At 36.7% G+C, this 17767-nt stretch overlaps 1 protein-coding gene across 6 annotated transcripts in view; it reads left to right on the forward strand.

The window, feature by feature from the left end:
• LOC111142574 (dynein cytoplasmic 1 intermediate chain 2) overlaps positions 1-13348 on the forward strand; it is a 54893-nt gene extending 41545 nt beyond the window's left edge. For 3 of the 6 annotated variants that reach the window (XM_022495864.1, XM_022495855.1, XM_022495873.1), the window contains 3 exons: positions 8716-8856; positions 10706-10831; positions 12407-13272. In XM_022495864.1, the coding sequence (XP_022351572.1) occupies positions 8716-8856; positions 10706-10831; positions 12407-12520 (381 nt within the window). In that variant the 3' untranslated portion in view covers positions 12521-13272. Of the gene's footprint in view, positions 1-8715; positions 8857-10705; positions 10832-12406 lie in introns of all 6 variants that reach the window. The other 3 variants (XR_002640270.1, XM_022495881.1, XM_022495888.1) reach the window with 3 other exon arrangements.
• The last annotated feature ends 4419 nt before the right edge of the window (positions 13349-17767 follow it).

Consider the following 17767-nt stretch of genomic DNA (forward strand, 5'->3'; position numbering starts at 1 on the left):
ATTGTTTCAATTCCATTTTAAGCTTTTTAAACCAGTATCTTGCATTCGTGAATTTAACAGACTTTAAATGTTTTCCTTCTCAGCCTCTGCTTTTTTTAAGGGTTTTCTGACTCTGGGAATTGAGTCCCCATAAAGTGGAAGGAACGAGTTACTAAAAATTGCTATATCTTTGTGTCCTTTAAGATCTGGCTCTTCCCTAATAGCAAAACAAGATTTCTCGTTTTTTCTCCTTTTTAATAAGTCCTCTAAAAAACCCAGAGATCTCAGTTTGACACTGCCTCAAATTTAAAATGATCTACTTCTATAGTCAGCTTCTAATTTTTGCCTAGTCAGGAATTTATAATGCAGCAACAGAGTTCTGGGTCATCAAATTGTTTTCAAGACTTTTTTAAACTCAGTTATTTTTAGTAAAGAATATAAACAGAGGTAGAGGATTTTCCACATTTTTCTTAAGTTTATACCAACCAAGACATTACTTTTAATATATTTGGAGGACACTATTACCTTTTCAAAATGCCAAATTTGAAAGTCATGACAGAAGTACTTTGGCAGCCCTGAAAAACAGTAGGAAGAATGTGGGAGCAGTGAAACTACTGGAAGGTAAACAGGATTTTATTAAGAACTTGATTAGGGGTAGACCTGGTAAATTAGCTTAATGTTCTACCACATTTAACCATACTTGTTACAAATTACTTTTAAAAATATAAGGATTGTTTATTTGGGGCCAAAATATTTCCATGTAAGCACAGTGTATTCTAATGTCAGAACATTGCCTGTCAGAATTGTATTACCATTAAGTGTCAAGGTTAAAATCATTCATGGGATAATTTCTTCGAGTAGGTAGTTTTCAGACTTCAGTAGTCCATACACACCTTAAATTTTTTCACAATCTCTGATGTCTTAAATTCTCTTTTATATTTTAACGGCTTCATTATTTAACTCTCAGAGAACACCACCATTTAAAATGAGGTTGAAGAGACATTCCTAATGCTTGGAATAGCAACTGTGCACATATTAGACAAGTTCAAACAAAAAAATGCTTCGAATTTGGAGTGTTTCTTGGGGAAGGCTCTCTGACCGTTGAGACCCAATCCTCCATGGTAGCATTTACTATAGTAACCTGCCACTGGCCAGTGTCCAGCCTGTTCTTTCCTAATTCAGAAACTTAGTCTTGTCAGTCTACTAGAGTTGATTAGCTAGGGAGTGCTGACTGAACTAACAGGCTTCCAAGACACTGATAGGGAGAGGGTCAATTTATTAATTTAATAATGAGAAACTGCCAGAAGGCCCAGATACTCATGCTGGCCTGACCAGCTCATTGTTTCTCTGTAGACAACCCACGTGGGAAGCCAAATTATAATCAGAAGATTGCTTGGTGAGCAAGGAATTGGAACAAAGGAAGTTTTCTAATTTGAATGTTGAATGGCATCAAGCGAAGATAGTGTGATTCATTCATTTTCACATGGAGATAGCCTTGCCATGGATGGTAATTCTTAGAATCCTTTGGCTGAGACTCTCTCCTGGACAATGTTTGAATTGAGTACTATCTTCTGCTTCTTTGTATTTCCTTTGCTTTTAATAGACACATTCCTTCTCAAAAAGGTCATATCTCAGTCAAGTTATATAGGAAGATATTTCTGACCTTGGAATTATTTCTTTTTAAAGAGATTCTGTTGGGGCGACTGGGTGGCTTAGTCAGTTAAGCATCTGCCTTTGGCTCTGCTCATGGGATCGAGCCCCACATCTGGCTCCCTGCTCAGTGGAGAACCTGCTTCTCCCTCTCCCTCTTCTCTTCCCTTTGCTTGTGCTCTCTCTGTCTCTCTCTCTCAAATAAATAAAATCTTTTTTAAAAAGACATAAATAAGTTTAATTTGCATATAACTTCATATTTTATAAAAATGGAATCATATAATATTTACATATTTGTGGCTGGCTGTTTTTGCTTATTAACATTATGTTTGTGAGATTCATTGATTGTTCTCTCAGTTGTATACTATTCCAATATGTAAGTATACCACAGTTTATCCGTTCTACTGCTGATGGTATTTGGGTTTGCTCCAGTGTGGGCTGTTAAAGAGTAGTGCTGCTACTGGCATTGTTTATACTTCTTTAAAGAAAAAATTTTCCTCACGAATCACTTGTAGATGTCTTTTGATGGACATAAGCACTTATTTCTGTTGAGGATATACCTAGGAGTAAAATACTTCTAAGATACGCCTACATTCTGCTTTAGTAGACACTGCCAAGCAGTTTTCCAAAGTGATTTTACCAGTTTATAATCAACTCATAGCATATGAAATCTTCCCTTGTTCTGCAGCCTTCTCAACACTTGATATTTTCTGCCTTTTTTTTTTTCATTTTAATAATTCTGGTAGGTGTAGTTGCATTGCATTGTGATTTCAATTTGCATTACCTTGAGACTGATGAGGTTAAACACGTTTCATATACTTTTTGGCCATTTTGTAACATTTCTGTTCAAATCTTTTATCCATTTTTCTATTGATAACCCCTTCTTTAGAAAATTATGTGGACCTATATATATGCTTACAGAGAGGAGCATGTGAACATGATTTTGATTTTGAACAACTTCTGTGGTTAAGTCCTTGATTGGAGACCATAAAATGGGCTAAAAATGGAATATTTTTGAGGAAATATACTATCACCTTAGGAATAATATACCTTAGCATGGTGGCTCTTAATCATGGTGTGCATCAGAATCACTAGTGCAGCAACACCAGAAACACTGATGAATTGTATGATGCAGGGGGCTGCATCTGGAGTTTTAAAAACCTTGGCACAGTGGCTCGGTTGGATAAGTGTCTGCCTTTGGCTCACGTCATGATCCCAGGGTCCTGGGATCAAGTCCCACACTGGGCTCCTTGCTCAGCAGAGAGCCTGTTTCTCCCTCCCCCTGCTGCTATCCCTGCTTGTGTTCTCTCTCTTTCTCTGACAAATAAAGTAAGTCTTTTTTTAAAAAAGCTCTACAGATGAATGTGTTGCTCATCCTGTGTTGAAAACCACTACTTCAGAGTGAGACTTCTTTTGGCATTTTTGCCAAAGAGAGTTACAGAAAATGGTGATCTTGAGAGGAAAAAACCTCTTAGGTTCAGTTTCTAGCTTACTTCAAAGTTTTGCTTAAAAATTTCTTAATTACAGGGGCGCCTGGGTGGCTCAGTGGGTTAAAGCCTCTGCCTTCGGCTCAGGTCATGATCCCAGGGTCCTGGGATTGAGCCCTACATCGGGCTCTCTGCTCGTCAGGGAGCCTGCTTCCTCCTCTCTCTCTCTCTCTCTCTCTCTCTGCCTGCCTCTCTGCCTGCTTGTAATCTCTGCCTGTCAAATAAATAAATAAAATCTTCAAAAAAAGTGTTCTTAATTACAGGTAAACATTTTTGGCTATTAAGTCATAATCTTGACATTAATATCTGAATGAAAATTTTAAATATTTTTAAACTCTTTTTTTAATGGAAAATTCCAAGTAGATACAAAATCAAATAGAAGAGTATAATGAAGCCATGGTACCCAATACCTAGCTTCTATGATTATCATCACATGGCCCATCTTGTTTGATTCATTTCCATGTACACACCCTCCCCACCCCTGGATTTTAAAGCAAACCCAGATATGTTATGTCATCTACAAATATTCAATACATATCTCTAAAAAATAAAGTCTTAAAAAAAATGATACTCTATATCACACCCCCCAAAATTTAAATGATTTCTTAATTTCATTAAATAGCCAATCAGTTTTCAATTAAAAATTTTTTTTTTTACTGTTTATTTTTTGAAGCACAATCCAAATGAGATCCATATATTTGCAAGTAACACATCTTTTGAGCCCCTCTCTTAAGATAGGGCTTCCTTCCCTCTCTTCTTGATTCGTCCTTGTTGAAGAAGAAACCAGATTGGTTGTCTTGTTAGAGTTTCTCACAGTCTGGATTTTGCATTTTTACTGTATTGTTCATACTGTTGTGTATAGTTGTAGGTTGTTTACAATTCCATAAAGAAGAGTTTACCCTCATGAATCACTTGGTATCTGCCTGTCCTTACGTCGACATCTCCTCAGTTTTTTTGGTCACACTATAGTAGTGTGTTTGTGGATGCATTCATTATTCTCATATTCACAAGAGCCTATTGGGTTACAGAGGTCAGTTTGGCTGTATATAAAATCCATATTTACACTGTTTTCTTTGATTACCTTACATATATCACTCTGTCATCTTTTGGCAAAAAGCATTGTTGTCCTTAATTGTCCTTACAAAACCTTTCTGATCAAATTTTTTTCTTTTTCTTTAAAGGGTTGATTGTAGTAGATGCTCAGGCTACTCTTAAATATGTAGTTTCAAGCTGTCTTTTATTTTAGGAGAGTTCTCTTGAGTTATTTTTTGTATTCTATAGTATTGCTTTGGTTTTCTTCTTTAGGGGCTGCCTTTATAGGTATGTCTTTATTAATTTCTATCGCTTTTTAAGAAATTCACTTTATCTCTTTTCTTTAAAATAACTGTTATTGGGGCACGCGGGTGGCTCAGTGGGTTAAAGCCTCTGCCTTCGGCTCAGGTCGTGATCCCAGGGTCCTGGGATCGAGCCCTGCTTTGGGCTCCCTGCTCAGCAGGAGGCTTGCTTCTCCCTCTTCCACTCCCCCTGCTTATTTTCCTTCTCTTGCTCTCTCTCTCAAATAAATAAATAAAATCTTTTTTTAAAAACCTGTTATTGAGGAGTTGAGGGAAATTGGAAGGGGAGGTGAACCATGAGAGACTATGGACTCTGAAAAACAATCTGAGGGTTTGAAGGGGCGGGGGATGGGAGGTTGGGGGATCCAGGTGGTGGGTATTGGAGAGGGCACAGATTGCATGGAGCACTGGGTGTGGTGCAAAAATAATGAATACTGTTACACTGAAAAAATAAAAAATTAAAAAAAAAAACCCTGTTATTGAGATGTAATTTGTATACTATAAAATTCACCCTTTTAAATTGTACAGTTCTTAGATTCACAGAGATATGCACTATCATCACTGTCTAATTTTAGAACATTTTCAAATTTTGGAAAGGTACCTTAAATCTGTTAGCAGTCACTCCTCCTTTCCCTTCACCCAGCTACTGGAAATGACCTACTTTCTATTTCTGCAGAACTTCCCGTTATAGACATTTCATGGCATCACAATATGTGACTGGCTTCTTTCACTTCACATAATATTTTCAAGGTTCATCCATGTGTGGCATATATCAGTACTTCAGTCCTTTTTTGGACAAATACTGTCCCATTGTATGGATATGCCACTTTTTGTTTATCCATTCATTAGTTATTGTTTAAGTGGTTTCCATTTGGGGCTATTGTGAATGCTGCTGTGAACACTCATGTATGTTTTTGTTGTGTGTTTGTTGAGCTACTTCCATATCTTGGCTATTGTATATATGCTGCTATAAACCTAGGGGTGCATATATCCCTTTGAATTAGTGTTTTTGTATTCTTTGGGTAATACCCAGTAGTGCCATTGCTGGGTCATAGGGTTACCTCTGTTTTTAACTTTCTGAAGAACCTTCATACCATTTTCCACAGTGGCTGTGCCAGTTTGCATTCCTGCCAACAGTGCAAGAGGGTTCCTTTTTCTCCATATCCTCACCAACACTGGTTTCTTGTGTTATTGATAAGAGCCATTCTGACAGGTCTGAGGTGATATCTCCTTGTAGTTTTGTTTTGTTTTAGGATTTTATTCATTTGGGGCGCCTGGGTGGCTCAGCAGGTTAAGCCTCTGCCTTCAGCCTGGGTCATGATCTCAGGGTCCTGGGATCGAGCCCCGCATCCAGTTCTCTGCTCAGCGGGGAGCCTGCTTCTCCCTCTCTCTTTGCCTGCCTCTCTGCCTGCTTGTGATCTCTGTCAAATTAAAAAAAAAAAAAAAAGATTTTATTCATTCATTTGAGGGACAGAACACAGGCAGAGGGAGGGGTACAGGGAGAGGGATAAGCAGACCCCCCACTGAGTGAGGAGCCCCATGTGGGGCCCAGTCCCAGGATCCTGAGATCACAATCCAAGCTGAAGTCAACCGCCTAATTGACTGAGCCACCCAGGGGGCCCTCATTGTAGCTTTTGATTTGCATTTCCCTAATGATAGGTCATGATAAGAATCTTTTCATGTGTCTGTTAGCCATCTGTACATCTTTGGAGAAATGTCTATTCATATCTTCTGCATTTTTAAATTGGGTTATTTGCTTTTTGGGTGTTGAGTTGTATAAGTTCTTTATATATTTTGGATACTAACCCTTTATCAGATATGTCATTTGCAAATACTGTCTTCCATTCCATAGACTGCCTTTTAGTTTGCTTGATTCCTTCACTGTTCGGAAGATTTTTATTTTGATGTAGTCCCAATAGTTTATTTTTACTTTTGTTTCCCTTGCATCAGGAGACATACCTAGAAAAAATGTTCCTACACCTGACGTCAGAGAAGTTAGTGCCTGTGTTCTCTTCTAGGATTTATGGTTTCAGGTCTCACATTTAGGTTTTTAATCCACTGTGAGTTTATTTTTGTGTATGGCATGAGAAAGTGGTCCAGTTTCATTCTTTTGCATGTATCTGACCAGTTTTCCTAATGCCATTTGTTGAAGAGACTTTTTCACATCGGATATTCTTTCCTGCTTTGTTGAAGATTAATTGGCCATATAGTTGTGGGTTTATTTTGGGTCTTCTGTTATTTCATTTATCTCTGTGTCTATTTTTGTGCCAGTATCATACTATTTTGGTGACCGTAGCTTTATAATATAACTTGAAGTCTGGAATGGTGATATCTCCAGCTTTGCTTTTCTTTCTCAGAATATCTTTGGGTATTTGGGCTCTTTTGTGGTTCCATATAAATTTTACAATTGTCTGTTCTAGTTCTGTGAAAAGTGCTGTTGATATTTTGATAGGGATTGCATTGAATATGTAGGTTACTTTGGTTAATTATAGATATTTTTAACAGTATTTGCTCTTCCAATCTATGAGCATGGAATGTTTTTCCATTTCTTTGTGTCATCTTCGGTTTCTTTCATCAGTGTTTTATAGTTTCGGGGATACAGGTTGTTTACCTCTTTGGTTAAGTTTATTCCTACGTATCTTATTATTTTTGGTGCAATTATAAATGGGATTATTGTCTTAATTTCTCTTTGTGCTGCTTCATTGTTGATATATAAAAATACAATAGATTTCTGTACATCAATTTTGTATCCTGTGAATTTACTGATTTTTTTTAATCACTTCTTGCTGTTTGGGGGGGTTTTCTGTATCATGTCATCAGCAAATAGTGAAAGTTTTACTTCTCCCTTACCTATTTGGATGTCTGTTATTTCTCTTTGTTTGGCTAGGACTTCCAGTACATTTTAAGTTACTTTTTGTGTCTGGTATGAGGAAGGAGGGGTCCTTCTTCATTCTTGTGCATGTGCAAATCCATCTTGTCTACCATTTTCCATTTAACTGTCATGACAGCATTATTGAAGGTCTGCCACAATAACTTTGTGTGAGATTTGACCAAAATCCTTTTTTGTCACTTATTCTCTACTAATGAAATTAGTTTTTCTCTACTTTTAGGAGGGTGGGAATGGGCATAGGATAGCTTTTCTAGTTTTGTAGTTTAGGCTAAAGATTTCTCCTCTGTGTTTTTTGCAAAGTAAATACTTCCCTCTCTCAGTCTTGTACTTTCTGAGATGTGCCTTTTCTGTTCTCTCCGCCAGTTTTATCTGAGCCTTCTCTTTCCCTTTGTCCCTACTGTGCTATATTCTACAACGCTGATTCTACTCCTCGCAGTTTCTCTTCGGTGAGACTTTGTCCTGAAAGGGAGCTTTGGTTTGTTAATTTTGAGAGTTTATAGAACTCAGACTGCACCATTAGACCTTACTTATATCACATTGGAGTCTGCTTGCACTTATTTATAAATAGAATTACATTGAACTCCCAGTTTCTGCTGCTGTTCTCAGACTCAGCATGTTCCCTGACACTGTCCAGTAAGTATCTGCTGTCAACTATGAGGCTCTTCTGTTCTGCTTTCTGGCTGTCAGAAGCCTGAGGCCTTTCCACACTTCTTCCTGCACAAATGTTTGTACCACAGAAGCCTTGTTATTGGTAGAAGTTTGTTTCTACTTATTTTTTTAAATGATTTTTTAAAAAATTTTATTTATTTATTTGACAGAGAGATCACAAGTAGGCAGAGAGGCAGGCAGAGAGAGAGGAGGAAGCAGGCTCCCTGCCGAGCAGAGAGCCCGATGAGGGGCTCAATCCCAGGACCCTGGGATCATGACCTGAGCCGAAGGCAGAGGCTTTAACCCACTGAGCCACCCAGGTGCCCCAGTTTCTTTCTAATTATATTTGGAGCTTCGTCTCCTGATTTTGTTGTTCATATTGTCTTTGAATCTTTGGTTTTGCTATCGTCATTGCTTTGTTTGGGTTTATGGGGAGAGTTAAAAGAATTCAAAAAGTGAACTGCCATTGCTATCATCCTCCCAGAGTCTTCTCATGGGCAAATGTTTTTGAAGCATATTCTGTTCCTTTTTTAAAACAGTGTGGTGTCTAGAAGTTAAACTGCAATACAATAGTCGATTCTCAGTTCATAACTCCAGGTAATTCTGTAGTGAAACAAGTAAGAGGAACTTTTTCTAGACTGAGTTAAATATCATAAAATGTTATTCATATACCTATTGAATGTATGTTGTATTTTGACTATGCTAAGAATCAACTTTTCCCTTTCAGAATAACAAGCCTTTGTACTCATTTGAAGATAATTCAGACTATGTTTATGATGTTATGTGGTCACCCACCCACCCAGCCCTGTTTGCTTGTGTGGATGGCATGGGGAGGCTGGATTTGTGGAATCTCAATAATGATACAGAGGTGAGCAGGAAAATAACAAAAATTGCACTGAAAAATAGAAAATTGGAGATTTATTGAATAATTTGTGAAATTCCTTTTATCCCAAGGAATGTAAAGGGCTCAGTGATTGTAGCCTCATCACAAAGAAACCAAATAAGCTTTGTACCCTTAATAATAAACAGCATGCTGTGCAGTACTGAAGGGAGAAATAATGTTGCCAAGAGCACTGGGGCATTTCCTTTTACTTCTGAAAAGCACTATCATGTCTGTAGTGTCCTGGCAAAGTCTCATTCATAAGGCAACGGGGTTATTTTTTACTCGCAGGCTACAAAGCAGATCATTTCAGACTGTTGAAGTATGTTAACCTTAATTCTGAATTTCTAAATTATCTCTTAGCCTTGACAGAATTGTATATCTTCCATAAACATTAGTTTTAGCCTGTCTTATTTAAATGAAAGAAAAATTTATTTTGATGACTTGTTCCATGAAGGCTTGAAAACAGAGTGTTATTACTATAAAATGAATAGAGAAACCACAAAATTTCCTAATTACTATGCTAACATTACTTCCTGGAAATGAAATTTAACTACAGCTATTACTTACTTTTAGATATGTGTATTTTAAATGTTCCTTGAATTCTATACTGAATTGAATTCTATGTGGTGGTAAGAGATAATGTTTTAGAAGTTCTGTCAGAAACAGTTATAGAGGATAAAGTCTCTTGGTGCCTTCCCCCACATCCCACTCTTTCCCATATTTCTTCATATTTCTGGTGGCAGCCATCCAAATCACTTGAAGTAAAATAGTTGGATATACAGGCCAAGGAAGTTACATATTAGAAATGTAAGAGTAGTTAAGTGTGCCAGCTCCTGGTTTAGTATTTTGAGGAGGAATATTCAGATACTTCTAGGAGAAAGAGTATCTGACTAGGTGGTTGGGATTAATTATACTTTTATAGTTACCTAAAATGGTACCAATTGTATTTTTTCAGTTTGGATTTTGGTGTTTGAGATTTGGGGTTATACTTAAATGTGGGTCTTTCCTATAATCCTTAACTCAAAAAATATATCTAAATTACAGTTTTTCTCTCTAACAGTTTTGGCATTCTAGGAGTTAAATTAGTCATCTGGGGATGACTAATGTCAATTAAAAGGATTATTTTTAATCAGGTTTCAAAAATTTTTTTGTGCTTCCAGTCTGAGTCAGACATTGACTGTTTGTTCTGGGTGTGGCAAATAAATCTCTTTTCCTCAGCATAAGAGAAGTACAGGGAGATTCTGGGGTGGGGGGGAGGGGGGGTGCCATTGTCTTGGTGCTGTCATCCTACCCTGTTCTAGGCAGCTGATGGGAACAAGAGCTTTGGCAAGACCCAGACTGCACCTTCAGTATGAACTCTTTCTAGGAACTGTGGATCAAATCACAGGTTTCAGCTGACAGAGTCACAAGCTACAAAAGTAATTTCTGTCCTCTAAAATTGAACCATAATCTGTTTATGAGGGCTTTTGAAATGTTTCTTTAAAATGGGGTTTTGTCCATGTTTTCAAACAGCTTGATTTCTTAAAAAAGTTAAAATAACAACAAAGAATCCTTTATTAAGGAGAAGATCTTTCAAAATGATGTGTGTATCCAGTCATGTGAGAATTTCTTATATAAGAACTTAAGTTATTTTCCCAAACCATTTTCAAGGATTGTCTGTAATGTCATTCATAATGTATCACTGAACAGGAAGAAAGTTGGGAAAATTCTTCATCTATTTTCATCTTTGTTTTAAAAAATGTAGCCCGATTGGAAGAAAGAAGAGTTACTGTTTTACATGTTTATAGAAATCTTGATGAAACTTTTAACTGCACTATATTTTAAATGACTTCAGGTGCCAACTGCCAGCATTTCTGTGGAGGGTAATCCTGCTCTTAATCGTGTAAGATGGACCCATTCTGGAAGAGAGATTGCTGTGGGTGATTCTGAAGGACAGATTGTCATTTATGATGTGGGAGAGGTATGGGGCTCACTGCCTGTAATTTTGATACATCTGTTTGCTTTCAGGGCATTGTAGTTATGGTATCTTTGTGGCTAAAACTAGTCTTCGAGGTTCATGAGTTGTATAAACCATATGGTTGTAAAGATAAAACTTTTTCCACAACAGAAACAACTCTTAAGATTTATTTTCTTTCTAAATTGGATGTTCTGTGTCCCCACACAACAGATTTTGAGGATAATATCATATATTGGAAGTACCTTATTTCTTGAAGCATAAATTACTAGAGATTAGGAACTTTTCAGAAAGAAGATATTTGGAGTTACAGTTGAATTATAGACTCTGCATTACGAAATTTGGGACTTTACAGATTTAAGTTCTTATTTTTCTGTATGTTTAGATTTGCTTGGGCCAGGAAGTAGAAGTCAAAAGTAGTATCTTTGAGAGTTATTTGATGACTGTGTGAAATGTGAATCTTGACTTCTGAACCTTGTTGGAAAGCCATTATCATTGAATCCAGCAGGATGAGTTGCATCTTTGTGTCTTCTTTAGTATTTGGGTTGGCTATACATGATGTTCAGGAATGATTTCCTTCTTTTTAGCCCTGGCTAAAGAAGCCTTAGTCACTGTTTCTTTTGCTATGGCTTATGAGTCCCCATCCCCTCTGGACTCCCTGTGGCCTCTAGTAATTGGGTCTGGAGGGAGGTAGATTGAATCATTTAGAATAGCCAATTGAACTGTCCACACAGATGGAATTGCTCTATATCTGCACTGTCTAATCCAGTAGTCACTAGCCACATAGAGCTATCAAACACTTAAAATGTGGCTAGCACAACGAAAGAACTGAATTTTAAATTTTATTTCAAGTAATTTAAGTGTGAACAGTCACATGTGTCTGGTAGTTACCATATTGGATATGACTAATCTAATCTAATATGGTAGATTAAGAAGCAGGCACATTCATTTGCTATACTGAGTGGTTTGTGCCTTAATTCGGCAGTGTTGAGATTTCTCCAATATTATGACAGCAATTATCAAAAAGTTTTAGTCATTGGATGCTTCAGGGAGGCAAAAACATCATGAGCCTCTTTTCTCCTTTAGCTATTTGTAGGTCACTAAAGTGGTAAAACATAATGTACCTTCTGATGAAGGGATTAAGATATTGAAAATGGTTATCTTATGCACCAAACAAAAATAAATTTCTAATAAGAAACCAGCCCTTTGAAGCATGCTTCAAAAACTATTTCGTATCGGAATAGTGCAAGAAGTAAAAAATTTTAAGGAATTCCACCCCACCAGCAAAATCCATGAAATAGTGCATAGGAGTTATATTTGCAGAGTGTCACTGTTACTCTCTCTTTTACTGATGGTGGTAACAGCAAAAGCGTTTCTGAGGCTGTCACAACACACGTCCCAAACATCATCTTTTGTTTTGAAATGTATTGTAAAGCATTGTTATAGTCTCTGTAATTATGGAAAGACCATTTATGTCAATTACTACTTTTTAATGGAAAAATTATTTGAAAACAAACTGAAATATTGGGTAAGATGATCTTTTATTTCAGCGCACATAAAACATTGTCTTTCTTTTAACAGCAGATTGCTGTCCCCCGAAATGATGAATGGGCACGGTTCGGCCGAACACTCGCAGAAATTAATGCAAACCGAGCTGATGCAGAGGAGGAAGCAGCTACCCGAATACCTGCTTAGCTGCTGAAAGGGGGATATTGTAGCCTTAGCGGGTTTGGGGAAGTCTCTAAGTAGAACCTAAGACTATTTGCATGTTTCTGTCTAAATGTTCATTAAAAGGAAATTTCGTGGATTTAACCATGGATTTAACGGAGCAAGTAAATCTTACAGTGTCCCTTTTTATATAACATGCATCTTGTTTTGGATTTGTGTCATTTTTAATACAGCTGATTAACTTTACAGATTGCAGCCTTTTCTGAATTCTTATACACAAGTGTATATTTGGTATTAGTTATTCTTCTGAATTCTTTTCAACGTGTAACACTATATTCAAGTTATTTCTAAAGTACAGATTAAATCAGTTCTGCATATTTTTAAATAATCACAGTTCCCTGTTATACTGATACTGTCCTCACTAACCATAATATGTAAGAACAATGTTTATTCTTAACCATAGCATGCATACATTTACCCAAGCTCTATTCTAATATCCCTTTTCTTCTTTATAATTCATGTGATCACTATTAAATAAAAACAAATATGCTTTAACTTTTCAGATTTTCATTTTGATTTAGCCTTGCAATTTTAATTTTCCCATCCCTTTTATAAAGTGTCTTTTTTTAATGTATCTTTCTTTAAGCTCTCATTGTAAGTGGCCACCTCAAATCTCGTCAAGTTTTGTGTCTTAAATATGCCATACATTATAATGTAGATCTCTTGATGAAATGATGAACTGATGTTTCCTGTCAGTGAAAAAATTTATCCTGGGTTAACTTTTGCTTCACTCCCTAATTTACTTTCCATCTGAGATGTAGTTCTTCTAAAGAATAAACAGAAAGCTGCCTATTATTTTCATTGATTGAGATTATTATGTATGTGAGCTCTCTGAAACTAAAACCTCCTGTGAGAGAAATTGATTTCATGGTTGCAGTAGTAGCTATGAAGGAAGTGTTCAAATGAACTTTGTCATTGAATCAACTCCACATCTTGAGATCTGTTACCACACAACCTTGTATAAGCAAGTCTGAAAGGTGAGTGAAAAATATCTAAGAATTAATGTTGAAATCAACCTATTTCAGAATTAGAGGAAAGCATTATGATCAGATCTTTATTTTATCCACTTTAATTAAATTGTCTATTTCCTTGGTCCTAACCACTTATCCTTCTAAAGTTTAACTGTTTATTCAACAGAACATGAGCTAGGAAGGAAGAATAGATACAGAATTTGAACGTTTTTGTGGTTGTTTTATAATTCTAACAAAGATCTGTTGAAGATAAATTTCCAAATAATAAAATTTCCAAACTATGAGTATTGTGTAATGTAAAATAATTGACTAGGAATACTAGACCCAACTTAGTTCTAGCTCTGGCACTCACGAGAAGTGTGATTTTAGCCAAGTGTTTCAATCTGTTTGTACCTCATTCTTTTTATCCAGGAATTAAGTTTGGTTAGACGACTGTTAAATTTCCTTCCGACTCTAAAATTTTATATTGATTTTGTTTACTTCAGGCAATTCTCCATTTTTATATATTCAGTTTTCACAAATTAGCACCCCATAATTGCCTATTATTTTTTATAAGTTTTTTATATTAGTTTTTTATATTAGTAGGCAAATAACTGAAGTTAGCTCATGGTAGCATTGTCTATGAGTCAGAAGTTTGATTTCAGTCTATGGCCATACCACCCTGAATGCACTGGATCTCATCTGATCTCAGAAGCTAAGCAGGGTCAGGCCTGGTTAGTACTTGGATGGGAGAAGTTCAATTTCAGCGGTCACACTTTTTGTTTTTGTTTTTAAAGATTTTATTTGAAAGAGAGTCAGAGCTAGAGAGAGAGAGAACACACACAGAGGAGAGAGAGAAGCAGAGAGCCCCACGTGGGGCTCAATCCCAGGACCCCTGAATCATGACCTGAGCCGAAGGCAGACGCTTAACTGACTATACCACCCAGGCACGCTGGTTATTACATTTTTGCTATCAGTTTGTAAAAAGTACTAGGAAAAGGGAAAACATCATTATAACTAAGTTTGGAAATCAAGAGATTTGGCAAATTGGATGCTCACTGGATTAAAATTGATATGTTTGATTGCTTTTGAAAGAATAAAATTGGTAAGTAAAATACTTAGCACCAGAATTTTTGCTTTTGAGGAATAACTTCTCTACCGCCCCACCCCAGCCCCCAAATGCGATGTGTACCTTTGCCCATATAACTTACTGTACATTTTTAGGAACACATGAATTTAATGTGAGTAACTGCCTTTTTTTCTTTTAAGATTTTATTTATTTATTTGAGAGAGACACAGTAAGAGAGGGAACACAAGGGGAGTAGGAGAGGGAGAAGCAGGCTTCCCGCTGAGCAGGGAGCCCGACTCAGAGCTCAATCCCAGAACCCTGGGATCATGACCTGAGCCAAAGGCAGATGCTTAACTGACTGAGCCACCTAGGTGCCCAAGTAACTGCCTTTTAAGTTTGAGTATATGATAGGGCAAAAAGGAAGAACTAAGACTGTCAATATTGATGTTAAATTTTCTGACAAGTCAAGCTGACTAGAAAAGTGTAGCAACAGCTTTTTACTCTTCTATGAATGAAAGCTTTAAATTTTTCAAAAATACCCAGTTACGGAAATTACACCTTATTTGTTACCAGTTACACTTTTTTTGCTGAGTGAGAACAAGCCATAGCTTTCAGGCTAACTTACTTTATATATTGTTTTATAACAATAAAGGATGATGTTACTATCTTTTAAATGAGAAAGATTATTGGTTATTCTTATTTGTGTTGAGGAAGAATACTCAATTTTCAAATACCTAATTAGCTTACACTAAGTCTCAGAAATAATTTTTTTTTAAGATTTTATTTATTTGACAGAGATCACAAGTAGGCAGAGAGGCAGGCAGAGAGAGGAGGGGGGAAGCAGGCTCCCCACCAAGCAGAGAGCCCAATGCGGGGCTTAATCCCATGACCCCCAGATAGTGACCTGAGCCTGAGGCAAAGGCCCAACCCACTGAGTCACCCAGGTGCCCTTTAGAAACAATTTTTGGTATAATTAAAGCAAAAAAAAAAACACCCCCCAAAACAACCAAAAAAACTCCACAAAAACTCATTGGTAGAGTCTATCTTTGTGCTTATAGATCAATTCCCTACAAAGTTTAGAAAATCTCTAGATACAATATATTGTTTCAGTAATGCTGACATACTGCATCTTGAAGGAATGGATGACTTAAAATTAGGGGGGAAGGAACTAAAGGAAAGTAGTATTAGGAGTGATCCTAGTCTTACAATATTGTAAGAATGTTGATTCATTCTGTTTTGTACTAGTACTGAATAAACAGACTAAATAAACTTGAACCATATGGAAAGGAATGAGGTTGAATGAGTGAAAGAAAATCTGATATGAAGCCCGTGATTTTTCATCTTCCCATTCTATTGGACAATGCGTTTTTAAATCTTTTCCATAGTCCTGATGTTTCAACATTGGTACTGCGGTGTTTTCTAAATAGGGAAAGCTCTACAATATATTGGAGAGGATGCGTCTCCTGTTAGCTCTAGCTGCTCGGTGGTTGTGAGAACTGAGTTGTTTCAAACATGACACAGCATCCAAGGTCGTAGTGTCATTAGCGCCATGCCTGAACCTTGGGCATAAGTCTAGGGTAAAAAACCATTGGCTTTGCCTCATTTGATAATTTAGTGATGAGATTCCCATTTGATTTCTTTTATCCCCAGTCTACACAGAACAAGACCGGAGTTCTTGCTTTCCTGCTATCATCTTGCTGATTGATAATAATGTCTTATAGGTTTGCAATAATGTCTTACAGGTTTGGGAAAAAGACTTGGGGTTCTTTTTGACTCATTAAAAAGTGCTGGGAAATTATTTACTTAAAGATCTGGTTAACAGATTCTGGGAGCTTCTAGTGCTACCAAAGAATTAGAAAGTTGCCTCAAAGACAAGAATAAAAGAACACCTATGTTCAGTAAATGTTTTGAATTCAGGGATTATAATTAAGAACATTAATCGATCTCTTTAATCTTAACCGCCCCCAAAAGGTTCTAATTTGCTTATACTTAGTATGTTGTGTTTTTAAAATCCTTTTCATATAAAACAAGCACATTTAAAGAAAAAAAAAAAAGATGCTACAGTCCTAACTCAGAATGCCAACTGGAAGACTTTGAATAGTCATCACGTTGCAATGCTTTTCTCAATAGGCCAATGTTCCTGGATATTTTTGTTGGACTCTAGGTGTACGGATTCATTCTGCCCATTCGTGTTTGCAATTCCCCAACTTCTTAAAGTTCAAATGGATTTTAGATTTTTAAGATTTCAATATATAGTTTCTAACCACTGATAGTTTCAACATAGCCAATCAGCCATCTTTTACAAACTTTTCTAAAATTACAGTATTTTGTGTTGTTAGTTTCATAGCAGGAATCTCCGTTTTGGCTTCTTAATATTCCATTACCAGTTCCCAGTCAGAGGATGGAACAGCTTGTACTCAGGTAGGCTTTCAGAAAGGTCTGTTTCACTTTGTGAGGTCATTTATTCAGGTCTCTGGTAATGTGTTATCATGCCTGTCTTTTAATGTACTTGATTTGGTCAGAAAGCTGTGGGGCAGTGATTGTGTATGGTGTAGAACCCACCTACGTGGTGCTGAACATGCAGGACCTGCCTCTGGGGACTTCAGAAATCAGGTGTACCACCAGTAAGGCTTTGATGGCAAGTAATTTTATCTTTTGTGAATTTTTGTACTAGGTTTTTAAAGTTTTTTTCTGGACAAAGTAATAGAAATGCTTTGGAACAAAATCTCTAATGCTGAAGTGTGGCTGGTATGTGAGAAAAAGAACACTGGGCTCAAAAGACCCAAATTCTATTTCTGATACCACCATTACCAGTAATGTCACCTGGGACAAGGGTCAGTATTCTCATGTGTTAAGTGAGGAAAATGTTCACTTCCTCTGAAGATTATAGGAGATACAGTATAAGTGAACGGTGTGTGTGAAAACTTGTAAATTGTAAAGTACCATCCAAATAAGGGATTGTATTTCTTAATTTTTTTAAGAACACAAAAATGGAGAGAGACCATTTTGTGTAGCCCTTGTGCAGTGTAATAAGTGCCCATCTCCCAAGGATTTAAGTGACTTGGTGTTCAAGAAAATCTTTTTCTTAATTCTAAGACCTCACAGATGCTTAGGAGTAGCAGTGTACTGGGGGATATAAATTGCCCTTAATCAGTGATACTTTTCCTGGGAATGTTTTATTACATTCTATGATAA

The sequence above is a fragment of the Enhydra lutris genome, unplaced genomic scaffold (genome assembly GCF_002288905.1).
Source record: "Enhydra lutris kenyoni isolate GAN:26980312 unplaced genomic scaffold, ASM228890v2 scaffoldscaffold1, whole genome shotgun sequence".
Classification (NCBI taxonomy): domain Eukaryota; kingdom Metazoa; phylum Chordata; class Mammalia; order Carnivora; family Mustelidae; genus Enhydra; species Enhydra lutris.